This window comes from Pavona decussata, unplaced genomic scaffold (assembly GCF_977016875.1).
Source record: "Pavona decussata unplaced genomic scaffold, jaPavDecu1.1 SCAFFOLD_130, whole genome shotgun sequence".
NCBI classification, from domain to species: Eukaryota; Metazoa; Cnidaria; class Anthozoa; order Scleractinia; family Agariciidae; genus Pavona; species Pavona decussata.
The window spans coordinates 2,978,592-3,006,491 of record NW_028145544.1 but is presented as its reverse complement, the minus strand read 5'-3'; the positions used below and the strand labels follow the sequence as shown (position 1 = coordinate 3,006,491).

The following is a 27,900-nucleotide window of genomic DNA, read 5'->3' as shown; positions in this document are numbered from 1 at the left end:
ATTCTTGCGAAGACTACCGTACCTGTTTTTAGTTTAATTTGTTAAATTTCAGTTTAAAAAAGACATTAATTGTCCTTCTGGTTCGCGCAGCAAATATCAATTTTTCTGTTAATTATTAATCTTGCCAATGGCCAATGTTTCCGTTTCTAATACGCTAAAAGCCAAACTTTTATCAGCAAATAAACAGAACCGACTGTGCGCGCGATCCGGTCGAACACGAGCGAAGCTGCGGGATTTTAACGATACAAATTACCTGAAGCATTCCTCGTTTGTACCACAGAATGCCTGTGTCGGGTGCAAGAACCATTCTGGTAGCCGTGGATGGAAGCGAATACAGCGAAAGGGCCTTTGATTGTAAGTAACCACAGCTAATCACATAAATGTTTTGGGTCTTCGCCATTACAAGAGGAACTGAACAAAATTTATCACTAATGTCTACTGAAATTGAAAGCATCGTATATTTTCCCGCTTTTTTGTTCCTTTCTGTATCAGATGAAAAAGGAAGGCTCACTTTTTTACAACCTCGCTTACTGCTTTCGCAGAATTGACACAGCTAGCATGCAAACAAAACGCTACACACCTGAGATAAGATGACAGTAGCAGTTGTTGCACTTTTATTCATATTTCACTGCGATATGTCGTTTCGTCTGGCGCTTGTTTAGTTCAGTAATTACGCTCCGTTCTCAAAAATAAACCACCCTGTTTTATTCTAAGTTTTTAAAAATGCACTCAGTAAAAATGTGTTATTTACACCCAAAAACGCAGTATGAGAGCGGATAACAAACACAGCTCTCGGCCGAGTAATACGTGATGACACAAATAATAACAAGTCTACATACACCTCGGAGAGGTTTGTGCATAGTTTTTGTAATGCGGCTTTATCACTTTATCCGTACGCCTTCTCAGTAAATTCAAGGCGCTGTATATATTTGCAACCAGTTCAGTTCTAGACACATCTTACAAAGATAAAAAGTAATCCATAAACAGTTGCCGCGCGTTTGCGGTTCTCAAATCCCCAAAACACAGAAAAAGCTTTTTCTGTAACCCCTGTCAGATTTCCAGAGTCAAAATCGCATTGTAGTGCTAATGTTTAAGTATGGTATAGTGAAACTCATTCAAATGAAAGCTACTGAGCAGTACTTTCCTTTGGCGCCGTTTATTATGCAGTGCAAGGTGGTTCCAGCTTTTGAGTCTGTGGATGTAATCCTTAAGTGTGACCATTCAAATGAAAGCTACTGAGTAGTACTTTTCTGTGGTGCTGTTTATTATGCTGTACAAGGTGATTCTAACTTTTGAGTCGGTGGGTGAAATCCTAAAGTGTGACCATTCAAATGAAAGCTGCTGAGCAGCGCTTTCCTTTGGCGTAGTTTATTATATAGTACAATGTGCTTCCAGCCTTTTTTGTCTGTCAATGAAATAATTCTGAAATGAAACCTTTTATATGAAAGCAGTTAAAATGTATTATCATCCTTTATTATGCCATACGAGATTGTTCTAAGTTTTGCGTCTGTGAATGAAATTACAAACTGTGATCATGAGAACAGATGCTATTACAAAGCAGTGTATTGCTTTAACCATTTACAGAGAGAAATTTGCAGTTTTCAGTGACGAAAACTGGGCTCTTTTGCGAGCAAATACCTTACCTCACTTAAAGAATAATGAAAATTGACAATTGTGCTTTAATGAATTCGTTACTTTTCCGAGCGGCGTGCATCGAGGCACGTATAGGGCGTACAGCACTCCATTAAACATCAGCGCTTTTCAACCAAAATGCTTTGAACCTCGCCACAAACAATCACTCAAAAAGGTCAGTTTTGTTCTCAAATATACTAAAACACGGTTGTTTTAGTTTTCTCCCAGAGAAAAACCGCGATTAGCATTTAGTTTTCGCGTCTTCGCCATATTATTATTTGTTTTCACGATAACACAGCGCGTCACCTGCAGTACACGGAGCACAGCAGGTGTTCGCGAATTCGCTGATCGGCAATCGGCAATTTTCGGAGTTTCCCGAATGAACGACTTCGAATATCTTAACGAGGTTTGACAGCCGGAACATGCGCACCATTTCACAGAGCGAAATACAGACAAATGTGTAATCCACCTCTTTAAACCCAAAACTTACCACCGTTTCTATTCTTTTCTTCATGGGGCTTCTTCATTGTTTTCACACGAACTTTTTACACGCATCTTTTGCACCGATACAAAATTATAAATTTAAAGGCGCCGGAATCGAAAATGACGCTGGCTTTTTGCATTCATTGAACGCTGTGCAGAGCACAGTATGTTGACTGGCGTAAATGTTCGTAAAAATATCGGTAGGTAGTCGGAAGATCTTCGGAGGTTTTCGAGTGAGTGAATTCGTGAGTGTGCGTCTTCGTACATGAGCGAAGGCATTCAGATGGCATGCAGTATGCGCCTAACAAGACAGGTTCGTAAAATCATCGGATAGTTGTCGGTAAATTCTCGGAACTTTTTGGAGAAATGGCCTTCAAGTGTTACTGGAAGTTTGGAACATGGTGCTGGAGCGCATCCCCTAAGTTAAATAAGCGTCATCATAATTGCTAACATTTATAATTAGTTGCATGAATATTTCCTAGTACTCACCCCAAGAATAAAAGCTTTGAACTGTTTCCTTGCCTGTGACCACTCTCTTAGTCGTCGCCTCTAGCAAACTGAGTTTTAACGAATCTAGAAATACAAGAGAAGTATTTCCTGATTGTATTCAGAGTGAAAACGAACAAACCCGTTCGTGAGAATCGACGACAAATCGTTCTTCTAAAGCCGGTGACAGTACGCGATCGATTTTATACGACGATCGCCGCGATCGGCGTATAAAATCGCCGATATCTGGCATGTCAGATATCGGCGATTAAATTCGCCAGCATTCGCCAAGTATGCCCGTTCCCGCGATTTTCTACGCTTATCGCTGTGAATCGCCGGTAAGTCAACCAATCAGGTTGGGCGATTTTATCACAAGACTTTTTAAAACGCCCCTCAATGGAGCCTGCGAACAAGGTTGAAGTGCCACATCGCCGCGATAGACGAAAAAATGTGTCCGCATCAATCGGTGGCAAAAATTGCGATTTTCGCTGGCGATCAAATTCGCCGCGATTGGCGAATAAAATCGCCTAGTGTGTCGCCGTTTCAACCAGAACAACGGACAGTGAAATTAACCGTACGGCATTCAAGTATCATTATAATTTCCTTCCATAATTTTTCTCTAACAGGGTACGCCGACAGATTCCGTCATGCTGATGACCAAGTGGTATTCTTGCACGTATACGAGGCACCCATTACCCCGCCACCAACTTTTGCACGTAAGACGATAATTTTAACACAATTATCCTGCGAAATCGCGCGGAATATCGCCTGATACTATCCCACGATGCCGTAGGCCGAGGTGGCTAAAATCAGGGGATATTCCGCAAGATTGAGCAGAATAAATGTTTTATCATCCAACACATTCATAACAAAGCACAGTTTTACTGCGGAAAAGCTGGAGACAAGAAACTATGAGGCGATTACATCCGTATACAACCGTAAGCAATGCACGCGTGATTTTGAGCGCACATGGACCTGCGTTCAACTGAAGAGCGTATTTTGTTTGCCATTTGGAGAAAAGGGGTTTTCAATTAAAATAATTCGACGAATTTTCTGAATCATTTGTCTACTTTAATATCTGAAATCGCACCGGGTTAGGACTATCCAGATAGCTCAGCGAAAGTTCGCGTTCCGTATAAAACTGGTGATTTCATTTTGTTGTTTTTATTTTTTTCAACGAAGAACTAAATGATGTACCAAGAATTACTTAAAGCGCACGTGCAAAGCTTCTGTGCTCCTACTGATTAAATTTTTTCCTTAATTAGAATTCGTCACCACATACAAACTAGATAGCTAAAAGTTCGCGTTCCCCACAAAATAGTGATTTCACATTGTGTTTGTTGCTGTTGTTTTCCATTTTCTTTTTCTTCTTCCTTTTCTTTTCTTTCCTTCTTTTTCAGGGAAGAACTTTTATGTACCAAGAACTTTAGCGCACGTGCAAAATCACTATGCACGTGCGCTACAGTTCGCACGGCAAACTGTGTGTAAACTGTCGTTTGTTAATTAGTGACTTTCACGTCGTCATTGTTCACCAAAACGCCCCGATATCAAGCATAAATTTCCAACTTTAGGTGAAAAATATTCACATTGGACGTGAACAAGATCTTACCTGTCACTCTGATCTGTTAAAATCCACCGTAATGACATCACAGATGGGGACGGGAGTGAACAAAATATATCTCGGCGTACATCATCGCTGCTGACGAGAAAGAAAACAAAACAGAAGTTTTGCCGACAAGATCTGATACCCAACCTCGAGTACTGTACAGCTTATTTCTCCTTCTTAATTGTTGTCTTCTTCACAAATCTCCTGCATTTTCACGGAGTAAATTCATCCTTAGATTTTTAGTTTTTGTGACAAAATGAAGTCATTTTGTGTCTTGCCAATCTGCACAGCTCAAATGAATTCTTAAAGATGACACAATTCAAAATGTTGAATATTAAGGTTTCCAGCGGTTAAGAAGGCAAAATTTATAACCGACGAGCTGAGACATTTTAAACATCTTATATTAAAGTTCTATGCTCTGCGAAAAGAAACTAAATACCACTTCAGTAGCTAGTTGGAGTAAACAAAAGTTACTTGTTAAATTTGGTGCTAAAAATGTCTGCGAAATATATACGCTACATTTGACTAATATCACGCTTGTTAATATATCAAAATAAATAAAAACTAAAACTACACAAAACTGAAGTAAAAAGGCGAATGATAAATGCCCAAACATCAATTTTCACGTCATATTTGGTAGGTAGTTGCGTGACACGATCTTTGTCATGCAACGAACGTAATTCACAAGTTCCCGCGGTGTTTCAAGGTCATGGTGTCATTCAAACTGTTTGTTTTTTTCCTCCATCTCTTCACTGTGTCGCTTTCCTCTTGATCAAATACTTACTTTATGTTGGCAGTAATTCGAAGATCAATGTTTGATCTGGTTTAATACCTGGACTTCATTGCAAAGCTGAGGGCTTTGAAAATTGAAATCGCAAACCGGTTCTCGCTAGGCGCTTGAGATTTCTCTCGTTTGATTTACACTGATCCAAATAATAAAGTTACATACCTCCTTCTTCCATCGCCGCTAATGCCTGCCTTTAGATTCCTCAGCAAACCGAAGCAACTTCCAAAACTCGCGCGCGGCTAACAGCACAATGGCGAATGTTCTCGTTGACCGTTTGGGAACTGGAAATTTCTGAAGGAGAGACCGCTGAAGAAAGATTTGTAAGACCCAGGACGTGCGCGCGTCCTGCTGCCAAAACGCGGCTAACACGCCGTGTTTTTAAAATTTTACGTTTTCACACTGTCAGCGACATGGATGCGGTTTCAAACACGTCAGAGCGCGTTTTCAAAATTAAGATTCCCCACGCATACCGTTCTGAAAAGTTTGCGTTATTGATACATGTCCGTGTGAAAGAAGCACTTGTACGGTCAGTGGCAGATTTAGCACCCCCTCCTCCCCCTCCTGTTTTTAGACCAAAATCAAGGCCCGTAGCTTATCGAGGCGCCGAGATAGTATCAGGAAGCTTTATCAACGACGAAGGCGACGGCAGCGAAAACGTCACTATTGAAATTAATTTGCTTTATATTCCAACGTCGTCGCGATTGTTCCAACTCGGCTTTAAATGTCAAATGTAGGTGAAATTTCCTGGAGTTGAATTCTTGGAGACCGCACCCAAGTTTAGAAAGAGAAAGAAAAGTTTGCATCCTCCATAAAACGTCCCATCAGGAAAATTCACGTCCTAGTCGTGCAGTGACAGCAAAGAAATGTACCAAAAAGTGATTGCTTTTTTGACGTTCTAGTTGCCGTTGCCGTCGTCGTTCCGTGCTAAAGCTCCATATTTCTAAATAGGGAAATGGCTTTTCCCTTGTTCTTAGTCTGCACCTCCGTTTGAATACCCGATTTCCTTCCACCTTGTATAGGCGCTAAGTTTTTTTAGCTTAGGTTTGGTTTTATTGAAAAGCATGTACCTACTCTGTCAAGACACTGTTTTGTTGTTGCAGACTGCATGAGTATTCCGTCAAGAGAAGAGTGGGAACGAATGCTAGAGAAGGCTGAGAAAAAAGCAAAAGAACTGTTGGCCAAATACGAAAAGAAATGCACTGAACGGCAGGTGGATAATGTTAAATTCTTTAACAAAATATCGTAGATTTTCTCCTGTTAAACGCCATTTTGTGACACTTACCAATACGGCTACTCTCTCTTTCAATATTTTTCCCTTATCCGGGAGTAATTTGGCCTCCTTATGACATTCTTACTCAGCTCGTTCATTTCTTTCTCAATTTTTCCACGGCGAGAAGCTCCCGACCCTTACATCAATGTTGTTCAGCACCATTCCCCCTCTCTCCTCTCCCCAGGATTGTGGTAGGGGTTGAAACGGATGGCTTGTCTCTTTCACTCAATTACGGCAAAACAATAATAACCCCACATTCTGAGTGTTTTTACTAGCTTTGTCTGAATTCGCAGCTACTGATATCGAAACTAACTTCTTTTTTTCCAGTTACCTTATAAGACCATCTACGCCCACGGTCCCATTGGTCACGTGATCTGCACTGCGGCGAAAGACGAAAACGTGGAGTTCATTGTCTTAGGAAACAGGGGACTGGGAACCATCAGACGAACGATTCTTGGCAGTGTATGTGATTACGTCACACAGAACATGGATGTACCTGTTTTAATGGTACCTTCAGAGAATAAGCGCTGAACAGAATAGACACGTTAAATCGCGGCGGACGGCTGGCAAGAATTCGTTTGTCAGTTACCCAGAGCCCGTGGATTCCCTGTTCAGCGGCAGGCGAAGAGCTGCTGACCAGCGAACCCGCGGACTCTGAAGCGTTCGATTTATAATGATCCGTTTGGTCAACTTGAAGTGATTATACTTGATTGTGAAAATTTGAACAGTGATTTATCAGTTTCGATGAGTTTAATTTGGCTTGTTCAGTCTGTCGATTTTGTCGTGGATAGTTCCGTTTATAAGAAACGGAAAGTCCCTGGTAACAACAGGTTTAAGGAGGAGCTCTCCGCGAAAGACACATTCAAACGTGAGATCTAAATTTCTTTGTAAAACGTTTTATTACAAAAACGCAATATTACAACCTTGTGATACATATAAACAAGTAAGATAAATACAATAAAAAAAATTGAAACCCGACTGCGTTATCATTAGAACTTTATCCCACAGAATTCAGTAATACAACAAAACCCCTCAAAAGATGTTTAAGTTCCTCCCAGATTTTGTAGCTTACGTCAGCGGCTGGTGTTTTTTGCTCTTATTTCAATCGTCAAGAAAAGACCAGATGCGACAAGGGTACAAAAATCCGGATGCTTTTGAAGGCTACAAAGTTAGAGATAGACGGGCCCTTTGAAGCTGGGTCACGTAACCGAATTTTCAACCTTTTCTACGCTATGGTCTACAACTTCAAAATTGAGCAGTTTCAAAGAGTTGCCTCGCCACAGAGCAAAACAGGGGCACATGGCTTCACGTGATGATTACGAAACGAGAAGTTGCAAAGGTGATGAATGCCCAAGTTTGACGCGCCTTGCGCTAGAGAGTTTTAACTCAATTTTTGGAAAATTTAAAAGATCTGTAATGAACGTTGCTGGGGCTCGAGGTCACGAGAGGCTATTTCTGAAATTCTCAAAGTTGTATCCCATAATTTATCAAAAGTAGGTCACGTGACACTTTGCTGCAAAGGGCCTTTTCTCTTCTCCACTTTTTTCTCATAACTCTTAATTCAACAAGTTGAGACGTGTAAAATTAGGAAAAATAACTAACGTTTTCTCGATTGACGTGCAAACCCTTTTCATTAGTTGAAAGAAAGTGCAAGTTGCATGGTAAATTCGTTAGATTTCCACTTCGAACAAACAAAAAAAAGGTACATGTACTACTCGATAACTTTCATTTGAATGGTATATAGTAGGCCTATTTCATAAACAACTACACAATTTACTCGGAAGATCCTCACTTCGACAGTTCGTGAGTTGAGTTCAGTGCAATAAAAATAAAATAAGGCAATACAGAGAGAAAAACTGCAAAACTAGCTAATAATTAAAATGAATGGTTTAAATGAAAGGAAAAGTTACCACACCACTCAAAGTGTTCTGTTGTTCGACCTTTGGAGAGCAAGGATTAACAAGTAATTCAAAGAAGTACTTCTAAAACAACAGCAGTAAAACTCAGGCCCTATCCACACTAACGCGTTTTCGTTTCCGTCTTCATCTCGGCGAAAACTGACGAAGTAAAATATTTTCGTCCACACAAGCGTTTTCGCATCGTTTTCACCTATCCACGCTAAAACGCTCGAACGCTAAAACAATGAAAATGACTGGGACCTGAGATTGCGCATGTGTTAACATCACAAGACCATCCGCCATCTTGGATAGATGCTCCGATTTGCACTGGAAACGATGGCATGTGATGCGTTATCGGTTTACAAGTCTCTGTTTTCTTCTGTCCACACTAGAGACGAAGCGTTTTCAAAAGTCTACGTTTTCATTGGCGTTTTGGATCGTTTTAGTGTGGACAATCGGCGAAAACGCATCAAAACGTATGCTAAAACGAAGACGCATTAGTGCGTATCAGGCCTCATATATATAGACAAGCACCGATATATATTATATAATATGAACGGGTAGAAAATAGATAAGAAACTTTAAACCACTAAATAAAACAATTCCTAAAAGCGCATCTCTCCTGGAAATGTCCCATACAAAAATAATTTATAATACAAATGTATTCGTTTCAAGAACACTGTCAAAAGACAATAAATTTTTACAGGATTAAAGGCCGTGATTTATCACGCCACTAACTTTCACACACACATGCAAACCAACGTTTGCTTGATTATTGTATTGATTCACAATTTCATTTTCTTTTTCTAATAATATGGCTTTAAGGTGCGGATTGTGTTGAGCTTTCAGACGAGGAGCCTAAGGGGGGTGGGGTGGGTATCCGAGGAGAAACGGGAATTAGAAATGAAAATGTATTATCAAGATATATAAGGTCATAGACATTCAGATATGTCCAGAAATGCACGCTAATGAGATTCGTGGACTGTATGGTAGACACCACAAGGTGTCCCCTAACCTTAATTCTCACTAAAACACATAATAAAGTCATATGAAAATGACAAAAAAGCCTGTTTTATATGAAGTACCCAAATTCAGGGTTAGGTGCATATCTGGACATAAGTGAGATGTTCCTGCAATTAAACAACAATAAGAAATAGAAGCAGCAGCAAAAACAGTAACAACATTTTCATCACGATGATGATGACGACGATGACGATGATGACGATGATGACCAGCTCCATTGTGGAATGACATACAATGGTGGTCTCTACTGTTTTATAGAAAACACTACTCTGAATACTGCAGTTTTGACCAAAAGGCACAGCCTTTCAACTAGATTTAGCCATATTATTATGAAAGAATATTAGAAATAAATCACTCATTTATACAAGTTAATGTATGGGCACAGTGACATTTGATCAAGAGAGTATTTATAACTTTCCTCTTTCCCTTCCCATAAATCATGATTTGCCAATGCGATACAAATTGCATGTGCTAACATTGACAACAGAAGTGCAAGAAAAGGAAATCTTTTCACCCTTGCGCTTGGCTTGGCATTCACATTTGTTTCATGCATGAACTTTGGGAAAGCAAACACTGGTACAATATGAACGAAAACAAAGATTAACCTTTTTGCCTCCTTGCAAAACAGTCTAAAGGTGCTGTTACACTGGGCGATTTTTCTTGCAACATGCTCGCAATTTCGTTGCGCCTTTACCACACAAATAGCACGGATTATTGTGTCGTGTAACATACCCTGAAATGAACGTCTTACCACGTTTTTGTCAGCGCATTCAACATTGCACAAAGAGGAAGCAACTTCTACTTCTTGCAATGGTTGCGGCAACAAAACAATAAATTGCAAGATATGTTCATTTTATGGCCTGTTACAGAAGGCCGTATTTGCGCAACTTGTGTTGCAACAAAATTGCAAGACAAGTTGCAAGAAAAATTGCCTAGTGTAAGAGCACCTTAAACGTACATAGATGCATCACAATCCACGCATTTTCTATCGCCATTAATTTTGAACATGATGTGTTTGCAGTTGTATTTGCTTCGTTATGTAAAACATGTAAGCGTGGTTTAAACTATAATCTGCACATAAACATCATCAATACGAGGAGAGAATTGAGAAGCCTGGGAACACAAGTGACAAACCCAAAAGGAAATTACTTTCTTGAGCAAACATCACTTATTGATTGATAAAATTATCCTAGTTTTCATGAAAAACAATAACAATAATAATAATAATAAGTTATTCTCAAATTAACTTAAGATGATAAAATTCCTGATAAAACGGTGTTCAAAACTTGTACATTAGGTAAAGACTTACAGTAATACTTGAGTGTACAACCTTCATTGTCTGTCCATCAATGTTTCTGAGATGCAACGAGAATCAATAATTTTCAAATTTGTGGACCACGGGCATCCTGTACTCCAGGGCAAACAGAGCACAGTATTACCAAGTTTGGATTTGTAGCCAACGCCCCACACATCATCCACACGAGCCTCCCCCACAGACACTCTTTTTTTTGGCTTGTCACACAATCTTTCCTCCCTAACGTTGCGTGACAAGCCAAAAGAGCGTCTGCGAGGAAGGCTACATCCATGCGTCTCCACTCGATAAATTTCTGTGAAGCTTTAAAGGACAACCTTCCATTGAGTTGATCCATGAAATCTTTACTTCTTCCAAATTTAAGCTTTTCTTTTAATAATCAGTTCCATCTCCAATGCGCTGTAATTCCAAACATCCTACTTTTCTAATACCAACATTACCAGTCAGATAGAAGGAATATGTATCCTTCCTTTCCATGTTAGGAGTCCAGACTCCAACAATTCATGCATAAGGGCTTTTTCCAACGTGGACGTAAACTGCTCACAAACATTTTGTGCAGGCCTGCTCTCAAAATGTTTGCAAACTGTTTGCATGCTGTCACAGCGGCTTACCCTTTCCTCTACCTGAAGTGATTTGTTGGCTATGTCTTTGCTAGAGCTGCCAAGTTAAGCGCTCTACTGCTTACTCTGGATGACGTCATGCGACTGTAACAAAGAGAGAAAACAAAACTTGAATCAAAATTCAATCTCCTTTTTGTGCGTTGGATTATTTAAGGGGGCGGGACAGGTAGGGATATGCTGGGTCTCAGCCTGTGTAACAGGCGCATGAAAATTATACATGTAGGGCATGAGAAAGAGAGGGCCACGGAGGGAGGGAGGCTATAGGTCTCCTTGAGGAGTTCTTTGGGAGAAATGCACTGCTACATTACCTTCTTAACATGTGAGACGATGTTCTTGTAGTCCTTCGCGGCAATGCAGATACTTTGGATGTCTTGAGCGGCGACATGACAGACTGCATACCAGCTGTGTTCCCCAGCCTGTTATCAAGAAAATGCAAGGTCAAACCAATGGCAAAGTTGACGTTTGGGTTCCATTTCTTTTTTCAGAGATTAGAAAACAAAGAGATCAAATCAAGCTATTTATTTGTAAAAGGAATGTCTCTACTTACTTCAAAGTCTGCCCAGTTGTAGATCGTGTATGTCCCACTCTAGCATCGTCCAATCTTCAAAGAAAACGATACAAAGTACATTATGCTTTACTTACCAAAACACAGGTGATAACTTTTAACCTCTGCATGCAGGATGTGTGAAACATCTAAAACTACTAACTGAGAGCTTGCCTGCGGACTATAACTAACAGTAGCTGACATCTGATCCAACTTTTTCTTTGTTATTGTTTCACTGACTCAATATTTTGGCCTTGATTTTCTCGAAAACTAAATGTAAACCAGCAGAAAAAAAAAACAAGGACGTTCTCTGACTAGATTTAAGGCCACATGCACAAATTAAGACAATTTTGAGCAAAATGAAAAATCAGCTTAAAATTCAACATGAGATGGCTATGCTCTCAGCCCTTCAATTTTACTAAAGTGATAAATTGCAGGCCAAGGAAAACATGGAAGCAAACCACTGTGGAAGACCTGGATTAGATGGGATCATCATGGGCTGAAGCTTGGACTCTGGCAAAAAACCAGGCCAAATGGAAGAACTGTGTAGCTGCCCCATGCACCTGCAAAGAGGTGTGAGGGGTTTATGAATGAATGAATGATATGTTGCTTACTTTAATGTTCCTGTAGTTGCTGACCGTGGATGCCGGAGTGCACGGCTTGTCTTTAGCCGCCTTAGCTCATCTCCCTGAGTTGGTTCCTCATTATCATTGGAGTCTTTTGTGACAGTTACTCCCTTGGTAGAAAGAATGCTACTTCTGCCGCTAATCATAGAAGCTCCTGAAGGTGTGCCAGTGGCCCGTAAGATGGGTGTTAAATCCTACAAGAAAAGGAAACCAACATAAGCTTGTCAAACACAGTAATTGTGTTTACCATGATACTGGAGACTTATTCTCCCTTATTGCAGTAATTTGAAATTTTGATGCATTCCAGTAAAGTAAAACAAACTCTGTGAGTTTAATAAATCATTTTACAATGTACTAAAACGTCTCAGGAACCATTTACATTCAATCCACATCACGCATAACCAGTATTTTTGAAATTTGAATGGAGTTTTGAAATTTACTTGTCAGTTTTGAACATCACCAACGAGATTTCAGAGTTCCCGTAGAAATTTCCCTAGTTTTTTACATTACAGCATTAAGTATTTCAAGAATAACAATAATTATTGTTTGCTAAGTATTTTGAATCTTTTTTTCAGCAAATGCATCTTTTTCAGAAAGATTTCCAGAGAAATGTTCAACGTTCCATTCAAATGCCGGACATTACAAAGAGGAATTCGGATGTTCATTTCATTCTAGGAAATACTGTTCACGCGTGACGTGCATTGACTGTAATACGTGAATTTGTTTTCCGGATGCTACAGTCATTCAAACAGAGAACAAAGGCATAGTGCTGACCAGTTTTCACAAACAAGTTCACCTAAAGAAAAACTTGAAACTTCTTTAGTAAACTGTAAAATAATGACTTTGTAAACTCACAAACTCACAAAAAATTTAACTTTTTTTAGCTCTCAAAGAAAAAATCTTACCTTTAACTAACTTTTCTTATTTTTTTTTACATTTGACCACTGTCAAGTCAAAACCTAGCCAAATTGTCAAGAACCCTTCCTCTTAAAAAAGGTCTCAGTAATTTACTAATGAATGCAACTGCACCTTGTAAAGTTTGCCAGGCCTTGTATTCACTGAATCTTCAATCTTGATAGTGTCGACACCACTGATCAATCTGTTTACTGGACACTTGTCCAAAGCTGTTTTAAAGTAGAAAAACACTTTTTATAAAAATGAACACAGTTGAGATTACATGTGCAATATTAACTTAAATTGAACTGAATAACCAATGTTGTCTTAGTCAAGACTGGCTTATTAGAATCTTGAGATCATCCATTCTCCTTGTGTAATCAATGCTCATTCAACCCCTGAGGTTATGAGAATTAAGGGTATCATAACCCAAGGTGAATTTTCTTGATATTTTAATAACGGCACTCCAATACTTTTATATGAAAAGTATGGAGACAAGATCAGGATAATTTGTTCTTGGATATTAGGAGTTAAAGGGTTAAAAATACCTTTCTCTGCTTTCTCTTGTTCTCTTGTCCTGTATATGTCACCTTGAATCCATAAACTTGCTTGTTTTCTACAGAGCAAGAAGTCGATTAATTCCATGAAATTCAAAAACCAGTTAGAAGTACATGTAACATTTTGGTGTCTTGAAATAATATTATTGTTTTGGAACCAAACATTCAATCAGGATTATTTTCTCCCAGGTATAAAGATTTCATTATCAATGCAACCTTTCTGCTTAAAGAGGAGAGAAATCAGACCTGCATTTCTGTTGATATTACGTAATATCATTAGATGATAAATTCAACCACTTGTATCATTGACAGTACTTTGTAAAGAAATCTATAAGAGATGAATATGACTACTTACTCTTCCAAAAAGTTCTGCTGTGGACCGATCACTGAACCAGGGCGACAAATTCTATAGTTGGAAAACAAAAACAGTTCACATTTTACTTTGGTTAAATGGAAAAAAAGAAGAGGGTTACAATTAAGTTGTCTTGATGTTTAAACAAATTCTCTCAACATATACCAAATTAAAACATAAAAAGGGGTTGGGAGAATTCACATGCTGATATCAAGGCTTAAGGGTTTACAGCATGTCTTACCTTATCCATGCAATAGCTTCAGGGGCTGTAAACCTGTAGTGCTTAATAATGTAACAAGCAATCAGTGTTCCAGTTCTGCCAAGACCAGCTGAAATGCAACAAGGGTAAAAGCAATGATTACTGTTGCTCAACGGAATGAATTGGAGGATCAAGGCTGTTGCCTAAGAAAAATTTCAAGGAGCCCACAAGGCCAAAAGCCGAAGAAGTTAGGAGCCCAACATGTGAAGTGTTAGGTACTGCTGTAAAAAATTAAGGCGCTCAAAGGATTTTCTTGGGCGCCCCAGGCTACTGGTGCCCCTGTAAGGCGGCAGCCTTGAGGATAACTGTAAGATGATAATAACAATGACAAAATAACAGTAGCTATATAAGAAGAAGAAGAAGAAGAAGAAGAAGAAGAAGAAGAAGAAGAAGAAGAAGAAGAAGAAGAAGAAGAAGAAGAAGAAACAGAAGAAGAAGAAGAAGAAGAAGAAACAGAAGAAGAAGAAGAAGAAGAAGAAGAAGAAGAAGAAGAAGAGTTCTTCAAAAACATGTTACACATAAAACAATGTCCCAATGCTTTTTATTTTTTCATTATAAAACATCAGCAGATACGGATCAAAATAAAAAAAAAAAAACCCAGCCTTTTCAACAGAGGTCCTCTTTGCGATACTTCCCATTTAGGTATTCCAAATGTCCAATTGAAGTGGTGCCTGGAAAAAAGCCCTAAGTAACTTCTGATCATTTGCCAGATTCTCCTTCCAAATTGCCTTGTATTCACTCGTGGAACAAAAGGAGAATTTGATTTTACATCAAAAGGCACCAAGGGCCTTAATCCGCGCACCCTTTCCATTATCCAATAAACATGTACTTGGCACACATGCACATGTTACCCACCTTTACAGTGAACTGCAACTGCTCCTTTGGAATTTTCAGCTATTGTTAGAAAACGCCTGGGAATGGAGAGAAGATGACACAGTTATAATGCTCCGTAGTACTTATCTTCAAAATAAGTTGTTTTGTTTACAAAAGCTCACATACTGTCATCACAAACAAAACATGAAGGTATTGATAGTTCTTTGACAGGTTAAGAACCAAGAGGTGGAATGGCAGTCTCAATACACTAAAGTATTTCCCAGCTTCTACTACACCCTCCCCCTACCCCCTTCCCAGCCAGTTTGTGCCAGCCTCACTGTGCTCGTCAATTTACTGTCGGTTACATCTAAGATGGACTATGTGAGAAAAAAGCATCATTGACCTACCGTTGGTTGCATCTAAGCATGGACAACAGACAAAAATACATGTTCTAATAGGGTGCCAGACATGACGTGTTTTGTTGCCAAACATTTGAAGTTTGACAGCTATTAAGCAAACTGTTGTGCCAGATCAGCGGGTTCCCCTCATAAGCTTAATATTTCATTTTTCTCAACTTGCAGACATATTTCTCGCTCAGAAACAGCACACTTGCCTCCAGAAAGTATTCTTAACATCTAAAAATGCTTGCAAAGAATATTTTGTTGAGCAAAAACAAATTGAGTCAACAACAGCCGCCTACTCCAAACTTCGAATGTTTGGCGCCAAAACATGTCATTTTTTGCACCCAACTAGAACATGTTTTTCCCTCCCGTGTACAGGCTTAGATGCAACTGACGGCAATTAGGTTTGAGGCGTGGCACGTGTTGTGAAGTTTGACTGGTTAAAAGAAGCCATCATGTGACGTGTGCAAGTAAGTATGTTTGTGACTGAAATTTGGATGAAACTCTGCTTAATTGTACCTAAGATAAAATTTTTTTTCTAAGAATTCAAATATATTTCACTCATTGGAAAACATATTTGTAAAACTAACTCAATTCCAGTAAGTAGTTACATTACACATAAGTGCAAAAGTTCGCCTAACGCAGGGGGGGCTGGCAGCTACCTTTGATCTTGCCGCTTTTCGGAAAGTGATGATCGCCCCAGTAAAGAAATCTGTCAATCAATCGAAAACCGTAACGAGCATGCGCGAAATGCGAAGGATTCATGCGAGATTCACGCCATTTTGTCCGTGGCGACTCGACGGTGGAAAACGCAGTCGTATTTAGTTATTGTTTATTTACTGTTAGCATGTTTTTTTACGGTAGTACGAAGTTTGAACACTACGATTAATCAAGACCGCTGGAATGAGGTGCCAGCTTTGTTTTAGGTTCGTAGAGCCGTCAGCATTGGAATTGCGAGCGACATGTTCTCAGCTGAGCTGAGATTTTACCAGCAGGAGGTGTATGTAGTGAAGAATATGATTTGTAATGTAGCGAACGATTATGGTTTTCGTCGTCTCAATAAGATATTGTACGTCGACAAAATAAGAGATGTCAATTTCGATGCTTGTTCAGTTCTGAAGAAACTAGAAGCCACACAGTGTTTCACGACTGTCATCGCGAAAGCCCAGGATGTAAGCTTATTTCTCAAGATCGGCTTGGAACTTTAATGTAAGCTTATTAAAAGTATTTGTCCCACATTTTATGCGTATTAACTGTTGAAAGCGTCGTTACGAATGAAACAGCATGTTTATTTTATGGAATGCTCCCTCTGTTTAAATGTCGCGTGGAGAAGTTATTCCTGTAAGTTTAATTTTAATGCACAAATGGTTTAAATGCATACACAAGGAAAACGGCTTGAGTCCTTAAGAATTTTTTAGATAAGAAAATTTTGCAACTGGAAAGGATAGCTTATAAAGATCTCAGAAGAAGATTGCTAAACATTATTGTGAATAGAGCTACCAGGTTTGCGTGAGCGGTTGCAAGGGTGTTTGTCTCGTCTGCACGGGGAGATTAACTTACGTAAAAAGACATCCAGGTCCTTATTCTCTCGTGCAAAAAATTGGGAAGTTGAGTTCAGTAGCACCGGGTGAACAATGTACTGATACACTGAGATCCTGCAGAAACCACATGCACGTGCAGAAACCTTGGAAGGTACATGTAAATATTACTGTCTTACCTGTCACCCTGTAATGCAGATGTCCATGGCCACCTGTATCGGTATGGTGGTTTACCCCCATTGTTGGGTGCCAAAATGGGGCTACTGGGAATACACCCTAAAACCCAACTGCAAGGGAGATACAGTACCAAATAGATCCTGGGATGGCAAATCAACCATGATTTCTCTACGTATGCAACAGCCATTAATTAATCGAAGAAGACAATCTAAATTATCACCCCTTGATTACTGAAATGTTTCTAGCAACTCAAGGATTAACCCAGCTGACCACATTACTCTGCAGTATGATTATGTCATCAGCACATGACAATATACATAAGAACTGTAACATATTGCAATACTGTTGACTTGGTTAACATATTGTGTAACATAGTCAAGTGTAATTAGCATATTAAAAATTATGCAATTACTGCACATTTTCACACACTTGCACAGTGTAATGACTGGCTGAAGTATTGCTGTTTAGCACGCTGCCTCTTTAATGTTCCAGTTCTCACCCCAGAAGAATGACAGACAAAATCTTAAATAATGAAAGATAACTTCACCTCTTTCTTTAAAATGATGAGATTTATTACCAAGCATACATACTGAATTCAAAAGTCAATATTTGTGGCTCACTTGGCAAAGTTAAGGAGCAAAGTGCTGCTAACATCACCTCTAAACTTTTCACCATTTAGAAGAGATTGGAAAAGAAAAATCTGTTGTTGAGAGTATGATAGTAACATTTTATCTTAAGCCTAGAGCAAAACAGAAAATTAGATCACCAGAACCTCCACAGTTTATTGACTCCCAGTGGGTAGTTGCTGTAAAGGGAGGAAATTCTACTGTGTACTTAAATGAACAAATAGGGAAGGTAACGATAAAGTGGAATGGAGGAAGTCTTACTACCTCTCGCGAGTGTTAATTTCTACAGCCCTGTGAACTCCTGAACTATGTGGGTCAGCTAGTCGTTGGTTACAGTATTTTCGTTTTTCGCTGCAGAATTTGCATCCGTGATCCCTCTTGATGACCAAACTTCAGGTAAAAGAGAGACCGAAACTTTCCTGTGATGTTTGGACGTCAAATAGCCAAATTGTTTGCGAATCCGCACAGACGCGCTTTCACATAAAATCGCCGCCATGTTTGTTTATCAAAAAATCAGTACTTAGGCTCGCTCGGCCAAATTTCTTAACTGGGGCGATCATCCAAACTCGGATCCAGGCCTCGCTGCTGGCCCCCCCTGGCCTAACGTTTGTCATTCAAATTCAAATGTTGGATGACAAAACATACATGGTTCAAACTTAATAAGAGTGGGTTTTCATCACCTGCCCATGTTTAGACACAGCCGACAGCAACTAATCCGTTCTGGCTGAAAGCCTGTCATTTAGCAAGAAAATAGTACCTTACATTAATATGCTGAGAGCAGTCTAAACTGACCTGACAATCATATCACTTGGCACACTGCCATCCACAAAGAACAGATCAAAGTGATCAATCTGATGGTCTGTAAACCTCTTTGCATCATAGAACTTCTTGTTCAGTCTTACGACTGATGTGACGTTGTGTTTCTTGAAGTAGGGTATGTAGGCTTCTGGTGCATGCAATGGATAGCCTAAAATGTAAAATAATATATGGGTCAGACATGTCTGGGAAATGTTTGAAAACGTGAGCAAAGAAAACTTGAGCACTTTTCATGAAAACAGACAGGAGCGGGGGGGGGGGGGGGGGGGCACCAACAAGGTTCAGAATTAAATGAAAGGAGAAGAAAGGAGAGAGCAGAGAGGGGAGCTCAGGAGAAAAAGACTACATGACCTAATGCACACGACCATTTGCACAGCTTTCTCAAAGGAGTATTACTTCAGCCGGTAGTACCTATTCAAAAATCCAGCTATAATATTATGTATTAAATAACATATATAAAGTAAAGGTTGCTAATGTTGGTGTTTAAATTTATTTTGTGACCAAATACAACTGAGACAAAAAAAGAAAAAGTTTAACTGGACTGAAAATATTGAAACCAAAAAATAATCAGTTTACACCACAATGGTTGTTATCTCTTCCAGTAAAATAAAACAAAATAAAATAAGAAAACTGCCTCTTTGACCATAGAAGACAAGGAAGGAAATAGATCACAACATGAAAACATAGGACCAAGATTTTCAAGCTCTGTCATTGAGACTTGAAAAAATATTGAACATGGTTTGGTCACCATTCAATAATTTAATTTCTGTTGTTCTGGCATTGCACAATAGGTGTGTTGAGGAAAATCTGCATCACGAACGGTACACTCCCATGACTACAAGTTACATCCATGCTTACCTGATTAACACTGACCTAATGTATTTAGAGGTGGTGCATTTATGAAAGCAAGGCAGACTTACCATTTTCAATTCGACTTTTATTATGAGGTCCACTAAAAGCCAAGAATTTATCTGGAAAAGAAAAGTTACTTCATTAACGCAAATGCACACATTTCTGTACTACATACCGATTCAATTCATAATAAGATTATAATAACTCCATCGATCCAAAAGGTCTTGCTAGCAGTCATACATTGTTTTATTGTTCTTGTTACTATTTTCATTTGCATTTCTAATAAATCTATTAGTGTAGTTACATATTTCTTTCAAATTTAATTCTGCAGCTAATTTCGGGACTGACCATGGCTATTGTAACGACCAAAATATGTTTTCAAAAACAACTAAAAAGACTAAGAGCTGTGTTTTTCTTTAAAATTATAAAAATTCAATTTGAATTTCTACACATCTTACCTGGTAATATCCAGTTGAAATCTCCATTTTCAACCCTCTGCAGAAAAAAAGGTGATGTTTAACAAAGTTTATGTCATCAAATGTAGTTTCACAGATAAATTTTAGCAACAAAGAGTAAGAGTGCCAGTTGTTCTGCTGTGGTGAACAGTATCCAAGTATTGAATACATGGCTGTGCGCACGTGCCACAAAACCATTGCTTCGTTGCTACGATTTGCCAGTCAGGGGAGTTGCATTCCTCTATCAGGGCTGACTACCATTATAAGTAGAAGTTCCTAGATGTCTAAGGTACCCACCTACTCTTAGCAATGGTATTCTAAACTGCCTCAAATGCATATAGTAATATTGATTTTTGTCAATTAACACATTTCTCAAAGGAGATATCAAGGAAGGCCAAGTAAACAACCCCAGAACATTTTACAATCAACAACAATTTTAAACTGATCTTCTTTCTTTACAGAAAAGACTTGGACAAAAATCTAATGGTCTCACCTCATAATGTTCATACTCGTCAACATCAAAGGCGTCGAAGTTAAAAAATCCATTTTGTAACGCCTAAAGGTTGAGAGGAAACACACAATTATGAAGGATATTTACTTCATTTTAAAACAAAACATTAAGACATGAATCTATCTGTAGAGTACTTACTTTGTGAAGACCACTTAGTACATCCAGTAAGGAGAGATTGTAAGTGCATGTCCCAAAAGAAGCATCCCTACAAAGAAACAATACATTATTTGTTATCCTCTCATAATGCCATCATGATAAGTTTTTACATCACGGGAAACTCGGAAAAAATGTGAGCTCCAGATGGGATCTAGTCGGATGCTCTAACCACTGAGCTACTGGAGACTCCATGGTGAAAAAGTGTGAAATGTGGGTCTTCGACTAGAACTGCATCACGCAGTCACATAGTCAAAACAATACCGGCCCATATGACTCATAACTGCATAGCGCAGTCACATTAAGGCATATCAAAGATGCAACCATCCAACCACCAAACTTATCATGATGTTATTTCTAACAAAGACTCACTTATAATGGGTTTCGTTAAACCATTCAAAGAACATGTTCAAGTACTACCGATAAATCTGGCCACTTTCTTGATGTTTTCAACATGTTTGCTTGTGTATGAATTTGTTCTTACAGTCAATCTACATCAAAGTGTGACCAGTATTTTTGAAATTTGAATGGAGTTTTGAATTTACATGTCAGTTTTGAACATCACAGCAAGAATACAGAGTTCCCATAGCAATTTCCCCTAGTTTATTGATGTTATAAAGCTATGAAATTTAATTTACATTACAGCATTAAGTATTTTGAATTTTTTTTTAAGTTAATGCATCTTTGTCAGAAAGATTCCCACAGAAACTTCAAGATTCCATTCAAATGCTGGACATCACTAAAAGGAATTTCTGTATGGATTAAAGGGGAAGTATCACGAAAATTTGCTGTCATTTCAAAACCCAAAATTGTTTGACTGTTGTACTGGGGTGATAATTTTTAACAAACTTGACAATTATTGTCAAGTTTGTTAAAAATTATCACCCCAGTACAATAAAACTGTCGATTAGTGCCTCTGGCCAGAGACAGGGTAGGCCGGTTTCAATTGAAACTTGAAAAATAGTAGGCTAATGTTTTTCAATTTATCGCATTTTTGTTTCCAAAATGGGCTAGAACAGATCACAAGTTGTTTCTTTCAAGAATTGAGTTGATTTCGTTCCTCTCATCATTCTAGAATTATTTGGCAGGTGATTGAAGGTCTTATTTCATCATTTGTAACAAAAGATATTAAAAACCCCATGGTACTTCCCCTTTAAAAGCGTGGGGCCCTGCCTATCAACGAAAATATTTAGATCGGATTGACACGTCTTTTCAGCAAGCCTATCGTTTTGGCTACACAAGTAAGATCATTTTTATATCCAATGTAATTACGAATAGGGACAGTGATCTTTTCAATCGAATCACAAATGACACTGGTCATGTATTATATAACTTGCTCCCTCCCAAATGTACTAGGGCTCTTAGAGAAACGGGACATGGCTAGATATACTTCCCAAAGTTAAAGCCGAACGATTTAAACAGGCCTTTGTTAATTGCAAATAGACGTTTTTTTTAATTTATTTCTTAATATCTTTTAGTTTAATCTTTTTCAATTTTGTAATGCATATGATTGGTTATTGATCGTAAAGACACATTTGTTGTGACTGATTTCTTAATAAAGACTTCTTAATTTGACTGTTCATTTCATTCTCGGAAATACTGGTCATGCGAGACATAGGCTGACTGTAATAGAACAATACACTTGATCAAGAAATGCAAATAACAGTTGACTTTCAGACAACAGACATGTCTGGCCAAAATTAATTCACATCCAACTAACTCCAACTTTAATGATCAGATATAACATCTAGACAGATGTTCTGCCAAAGACCCAGTGACCATCTTCTTCTATTAAACATATTTGAGGGGAGGCGGTTGAGGGGGTGGGAGTTTAATATTTTTTGTCTGACAAAAATGGTGATGGATGTTAAGCACTATTTTTTGCAAGTTTGTACAATGTATGCTACTCATTGTATTGCTTTATTTACCTCTGCTGCCCACCTACTGGGAGATAAATGGCTTCTGGCTTCGGACAAGAAAAAGATTGAATGTTTTCTGGTTGGTTCTCTGGGTTTGCTATTTCAGTCAAATGTCCGTTTATTTGAGCAAGTTCAGTCATTTTATTTCCAATTCATCTCGTTTTTCTTAGTTTAGCTTTGCAGTTTTCTTTTTTTAACTTATTGTACTTGTGTTAGCCCTGTAAATTAGTCCGTCTCTGCCATGTATTTATGCAGGTTAGTTGATCCGACGTAAGCTCTCTTGATGAGCACTTAGTTGCTCTTAGGGCAAAAATGTCGTGTTCAAATACAGTAGTAGCCCACGTATAAGAACCTGAATTTTTCAATTTAGCCTAAATAGGTTCTTATATAGATGGTACTTAAAGCAAATTTAGGCTACCAAGGTTCTTAAAATAGGTTCTTATACTTTCATATGAATTTCATCTGAATATACTATATATATTATAAATATCACCTCACAATACAGTATAATGGCAAACACAATAGACATACAACATGGTACTTAAGCTTGAAAGAAAAAAAAAGTTATGTCAAGTTACTTTTAAATAGATGATGATCTTAATTAAGCAATTTCTACCCATACACTTTCACAGCAACCCCACTGATAAGAACCTAACTTAAAATTTTAGCCTAAATAGGTTCTTATGTGGAGGGGGCTTAAAATGAAAATTTTAGCCTAACAGGTTCTTAAAACCCAGGTTCTTATACGCGGGCTATTACTGTATTGTTAAATGAAAAGAATGGTGATTTAACAAAACTGGACCACTATTTTTAACATCTCCATTGATACAAAAATTAATATAAATAATTACATTTTTTTATAAGTGTCCTTGCCCCTTATAGTTATTATGGCTCCCAAGTAAAACTTGTAATATTTACATCACACCCACCTAAATGGTAAAAAAGGTGGATTGCACCCTGTTATCAAAATCCTGTAGGATTCTTCAGGAGTTCTCTTCAAGTATACAACCTACAAAGAAAGGAGAGTTCTCAGAAATTATTACAAACAGTTACTCGAGACTGTAAGTGAAGAATTATATGGTAAAATGGGGTAAAGTAATTCAAGGCAAATATTGATGGAGATGATGTTGACCATGAAGCAGCTAGAAATATTTTTTATCAGTCCCTGGATGGAATGCTAGTCCATTACAGGGTAATCAGACCCAGCAAGCCATCAAAAAGCGAAAAATGCACCAAACGCCATGGGAATGCTTCCTAAATAAACGAGCTATTCTCATACACAAAATGGCAGATTGGGCAGTATCGGTACGTAAGCATTATTTCTACAGGTTTACTTTCACTCCACTGACTGTTAGTCAGTGAGAAGAAAAGGCTTTTTGCTGGGTCTTCAGTATTTCCCATCAAATGACTAGTCCATCTGCGGGGGAGGTTGACCACGGTGGAGGTCCCTGGATATCCCAACACCCATCTGCCATTACGTTAGGTAAGGCAGTTAGCTAACAGTCCAAACAATTTGAATTTTTCACCGGCAAAAACCTAGCCTGATCACAAATTCTTACCAGGCATTTCAGATGAGACAAACAAATGAAAGATATTACTTGAAGTGTGTGGCCAAATATCAAACAGTCTTATTTTGTTTTTCAAAGACAGTACTAAATGTTATTTTTTGTATTCTGAGAATCAGTTTATTGCATCATACACCCTCTTGGCTTTCAACTGGAGTGTCACTTCGCATTGTAAACACACCAAATTATTGAAGCACCAGTCCATTCCTACTTGTCGATTTATGCTAATTCTTATATATTTCTAATATAGTATTTCTTGTCTGACCAAACTGGCTTCTTGTCTGGTCAAAATTTGTCTTTGGCTAGACAAATAACCAACATGTAGATAAGAATTATTTGCAGGCTTGATGTGGGGTAGCTGCAGTGCAATCTCAACTATTCAACCCATCGATTTTTCAAAACTCTTGATTCTTCAAACCAAAAGTTATTTTCCTTGAATTTTCTATGGTCAGATTTTTACCCGAGCTTTCGAACCAAGAAAGGTTCAAAATATAAGTATTCCACAGTCTGCACTTGTCTGACAAGACAGTAACAAACGAGACATGGCATCTCCACAACTCACGGAAGTACTTACAGAATATGCCGCTATTAGGTATGCGGCATTTGCCCTCTTTCTACTGTCAAATGATGTGTAATGAACAATCTTCTTCTTGGCAAGTGAAAAGGACTGCAAAATAGACAAACAAATGTATTAAAATATACATAAAGAAAAAGTGCCCAAGGGTGGCAATGTTAAAAATAGTTCAAGTGCACAACATTTGCATGGCAACTTTTCCCCTGCAGATCTAAAACATTATACAGTACAAAGGTGTCTTCATATATTTACTTGATAGCATGCTGGCACTCACAAAGTGTTAAGTGTATATCAAATATTCACAAAAAAGGTGATTACCACTGTTGATAATCCTATATGAATTCAATTTGTTACTTTCTCTAGCCTTTTACAAATCTACTTTGCAAATTACAGAGTGTATTTAGGTAACAATATTATGAGGGGTGAACCCATTTCAAAGTTTTGACTAACTGCTGCGCTTGTTAATGCCATTTGAAAGTATTGATACAAGAGACATTATCAAACAGATTATTACACAAATCTAGCTTTGTAGTCCTTCATGAAACATTTCTATACTTCTGAACAAAGGAATTACGCGTATAAAAGGGTTATATTTGTGGGAATTGCTTATGAAAAGAAGTCCTATGGTATTTAACTTAATGATAAAATTTACATAAAATTCACAACTTTTCTACCAGGTTTTTATGATTTCACTCTGGATCAAATTAGGCTAATTAAATAAACACAGTGACAGGCATAACCTTTCAAGAAACATAACAGTATATACTTTCTCGCATAAACAGAGAGAAAGAGTACAAACAGGCTTAAATTTTTGACTAAGCGGTTCGCTCAAGCGCAACATTCTATTTTGCCAAAGAAGCAATTTCATTAAGATTAATTGAATACTAATTGATTTTAAGATTTCCACAAAGGCAAAAATATTCATGCTAGTGTTTTTAAAGATCGCGAAATGCTAAAGCATAATTTTTTTTATACGGGAAATTGATACAATAGTACTTTCGTTGCCCGTCCTAAATGAAGAAGAAGAGGGCGGCAAAATTCCAAACCACATTTCCAATTTCATCGTTGGAAGCCATGTTTAATTAAACCACAATAGTTAGGCAAAATTGTGATGAACTGACAACAGTTTAGAACTCTTCGGCGATCTTAGAAAACAATTTAAACGACCCAAAAGCAAATGCCCAATATTTTCCAAGATTATAATACAATCTCAATATACAAACAGCAAGTTTTAACGAGCGAATATAACCGACCGAGCCGCGTTCCTCCATACTTTGATCCTATAAATTGATATTCAAATCGACGTTTATCCATCTTTATGTCACTTAAATCAACGAAAATACAAATCTTCGATTCAACTTGAAGTAAAGAACACAATAAGTAAGTTTAAGCGCACCAAAACCATGCAAAATTTAACGAAAAACGTGAGCTAATTCGCTAACGCAAGCATTTTAGAAGGCGCTGGAAATATTTCAGAAATGTGCCCGAAGGATCGCAAAGATAGAACTTGTTCGTTATATCACACGATCTGATGTGCTATCTTCATACTTGAATCCGCAAGAATGAGTCACCTAAAACCGGAAACTTACCTTAAGTTTCTTGTTCAGTTTACAACAGTAGCGGTACAACATAGCAAGATTCAAGGGTCCGAAATCAGCGTAAAAACTACAAGAGAACAAGTACAAATTGACTAATTAGAACGTGATTCCGCAGCGAATAACAAGTTAAATTAGGCCAAACTTACTTCTCATAAACCAGCTCATCATCGACGCAAAAATAGTGCACAGAAGTTGTACTGCGTGGTTTATTACGGAGCGTCGCGAAATACAACCGATCTGCAATTAAGAGAGAAACGGGGGACATCTTATTCGACGGTAAACACATGAATCGCAGCTGCAAACGTCATTGACAACCCGTAAAATCTACCAAACTATACCTTCTATGAATTTGCATGCGTTTGACAGCTCATTTTCGTCGGCCATGACAGGTAAAACAAGTAAAAAGGAACAGAAATCTTGGTAAAAACTTCAAAGCTCCTGAACTCGCTCACACCATTCTTCTTGTCCCTTCGCTTCGACAAGGACTGCATTACAGTTTTCCTCCAATCACAAGACAGAATAATGCGTTGCTATGGGAGATGACCCGTTCCTTGCACAATAGGAATACATTAGGGGGGCAAAAAACGATAAACAGACCGAGACGAAAAGCGGAAAATTTGTATGATCAATCTTTCTGGCAAGGTTTAAAGCTGGTTGTACAGGAAAAAGTTTTCCGCAATCAAGTATTTTAAAAATGTTAAGTCGTCCGTGTTTAAAACAAAAAGGTGTACCAGTTTTCGGGGACATTGTTGTCAAAAAAGGAGAGTTTTCAGCTTGGCTACATGTATATTTTGTCAGACACGCGTGAATATAAAACTTGTCAAATTCAGACGCCCCGAGACTTGACAAGAAAGACTTGCTGGTGCCAAACAACTTTATCGATATTTTCGAACTAAAATACAAGATAGTTTCCCCTACAAATTGACCTATTATTTCTGTGGTGAAAATAGGGCACACAACTGAGTAGAAAGAGAGAAAAAAGAAATTTACTATACGATTTTGAAATTATGCCAGGATTTCAGTCATTTCAAACCAGAACGCTATCTCGCTCTTGCGACAGCTTTAACATTTCCGAAATTCGTTATTCTAAGCAAAACTGTAGCTATTTAAAGCCCCCACACATTCAGCCTTTAAAGACACGTGCATGTACAGTAAAAATATTATGACCTACACGCGCAGTTATATATGTCAAAACAGAGTCCTGTTTCAAAATATTTGAAATAAACAAACAGGTATCATGTGACCAAAGAGGATGTTTTAATTACCTGTAAACCCACGCAAAACTTTGTAGGAAATTATAGGCATTTTTCAAATTAATCATATAAAATGAAGTCCTATCTCCGAATTTATGCCAGTGTAAGATCTATTCGATTGGTCCAAAAGCCGGTGTAGTTTAGTGGGTATAGTGTGCTTTTTTGTGCTCTTTCGTACGTTGTTCCCCGCGAAAACAATTTAAAGTCTTAACTATGCTTTTTTCCTGTTACAAACCATACAGGGAAGTTATGAAAGCACTCAAGAAACGGAGAAACACTGGCGCATAAGCTCTTGTTTCC

The 27,900-nt window shown here is 38.2% G+C and overlaps 2 protein-coding genes and 1 long non-coding RNA gene across 4 annotated transcripts in view; 1 reads left to right on the top strand and 2 right to left on the bottom strand.

Moving 5' to 3' along the window:
* LOC146468692 (uncharacterized) overlaps positions 1 to 5,450 on the bottom strand; it is a 44,562-nt gene extending 39,112 nt beyond the window's left edge. The window contains exons 1-3 of one of the 2 annotated variants that reach the window (XR_014867479.1): positions 5,157 to 5,450; positions 4,211 to 4,297; positions 2,605 to 2,688 (exon numbers count right to left, since the gene is read on the bottom strand). This is a non-coding gene — a long non-coding RNA (uncharacterized LOC146468692). Of the gene's footprint in view, positions 1 to 2,604; positions 2,689 to 4,210 lie in introns of both variants that reach the window. The other variant, XR_014867478.1, reaches the window with a different exon arrangement.
* Positions 180 to 7,242, top strand: LOC146468691 (uncharacterized). The gene is made up of 4 exons (XM_085124506.1): positions 180 to 354; positions 3,228 to 3,317; positions 6,095 to 6,204; positions 6,592 to 7,242. The coding sequence occupies exons 1-4, from the start codon at positions 282 to 284 to the stop codon at positions 6,793 to 6,795; spliced, it is 477 nt and encodes a 158-aa protein (XP_084980632.1). The 5' UTR covers positions 180 to 281; the 3' UTR covers positions 6,796 to 7,242.
* On the bottom strand, positions 7,145 to 26,846 carry LOC146468690 (dual specificity protein phosphatase CDC14A-like). Its single transcript, XM_085124501.1, has 19 exons — positions 26,686 to 26,846; positions 26,494 to 26,584; positions 26,339 to 26,414; positions 24,750 to 24,842; positions 23,540 to 23,619; positions 20,677 to 20,743; positions 20,521 to 20,583; positions 20,031 to 20,067; positions 19,641 to 19,691; positions 18,697 to 18,871; positions 15,205 to 15,260; positions 14,332 to 14,419; positions 14,094 to 14,144; positions 13,730 to 13,797; positions 13,317 to 13,411; positions 12,276 to 12,481; positions 11,665 to 11,718; positions 11,426 to 11,533; positions 7,145 to 11,201 (listed from the first exon to the last, which is right to left on the bottom strand). The coding sequence occupies exons 1-19, from the start codon at positions 26,729 to 26,731 to the stop codon at positions 11,138 to 11,140; spliced, it is 1,569 nt and encodes a 522-aa protein (XP_084980627.1). The 5' UTR covers positions 26,732 to 26,846; the 3' UTR covers positions 7,145 to 11,137.
* Between the last annotated feature and the right edge of the window lie 1,054 nt (positions 26,847 to 27,900).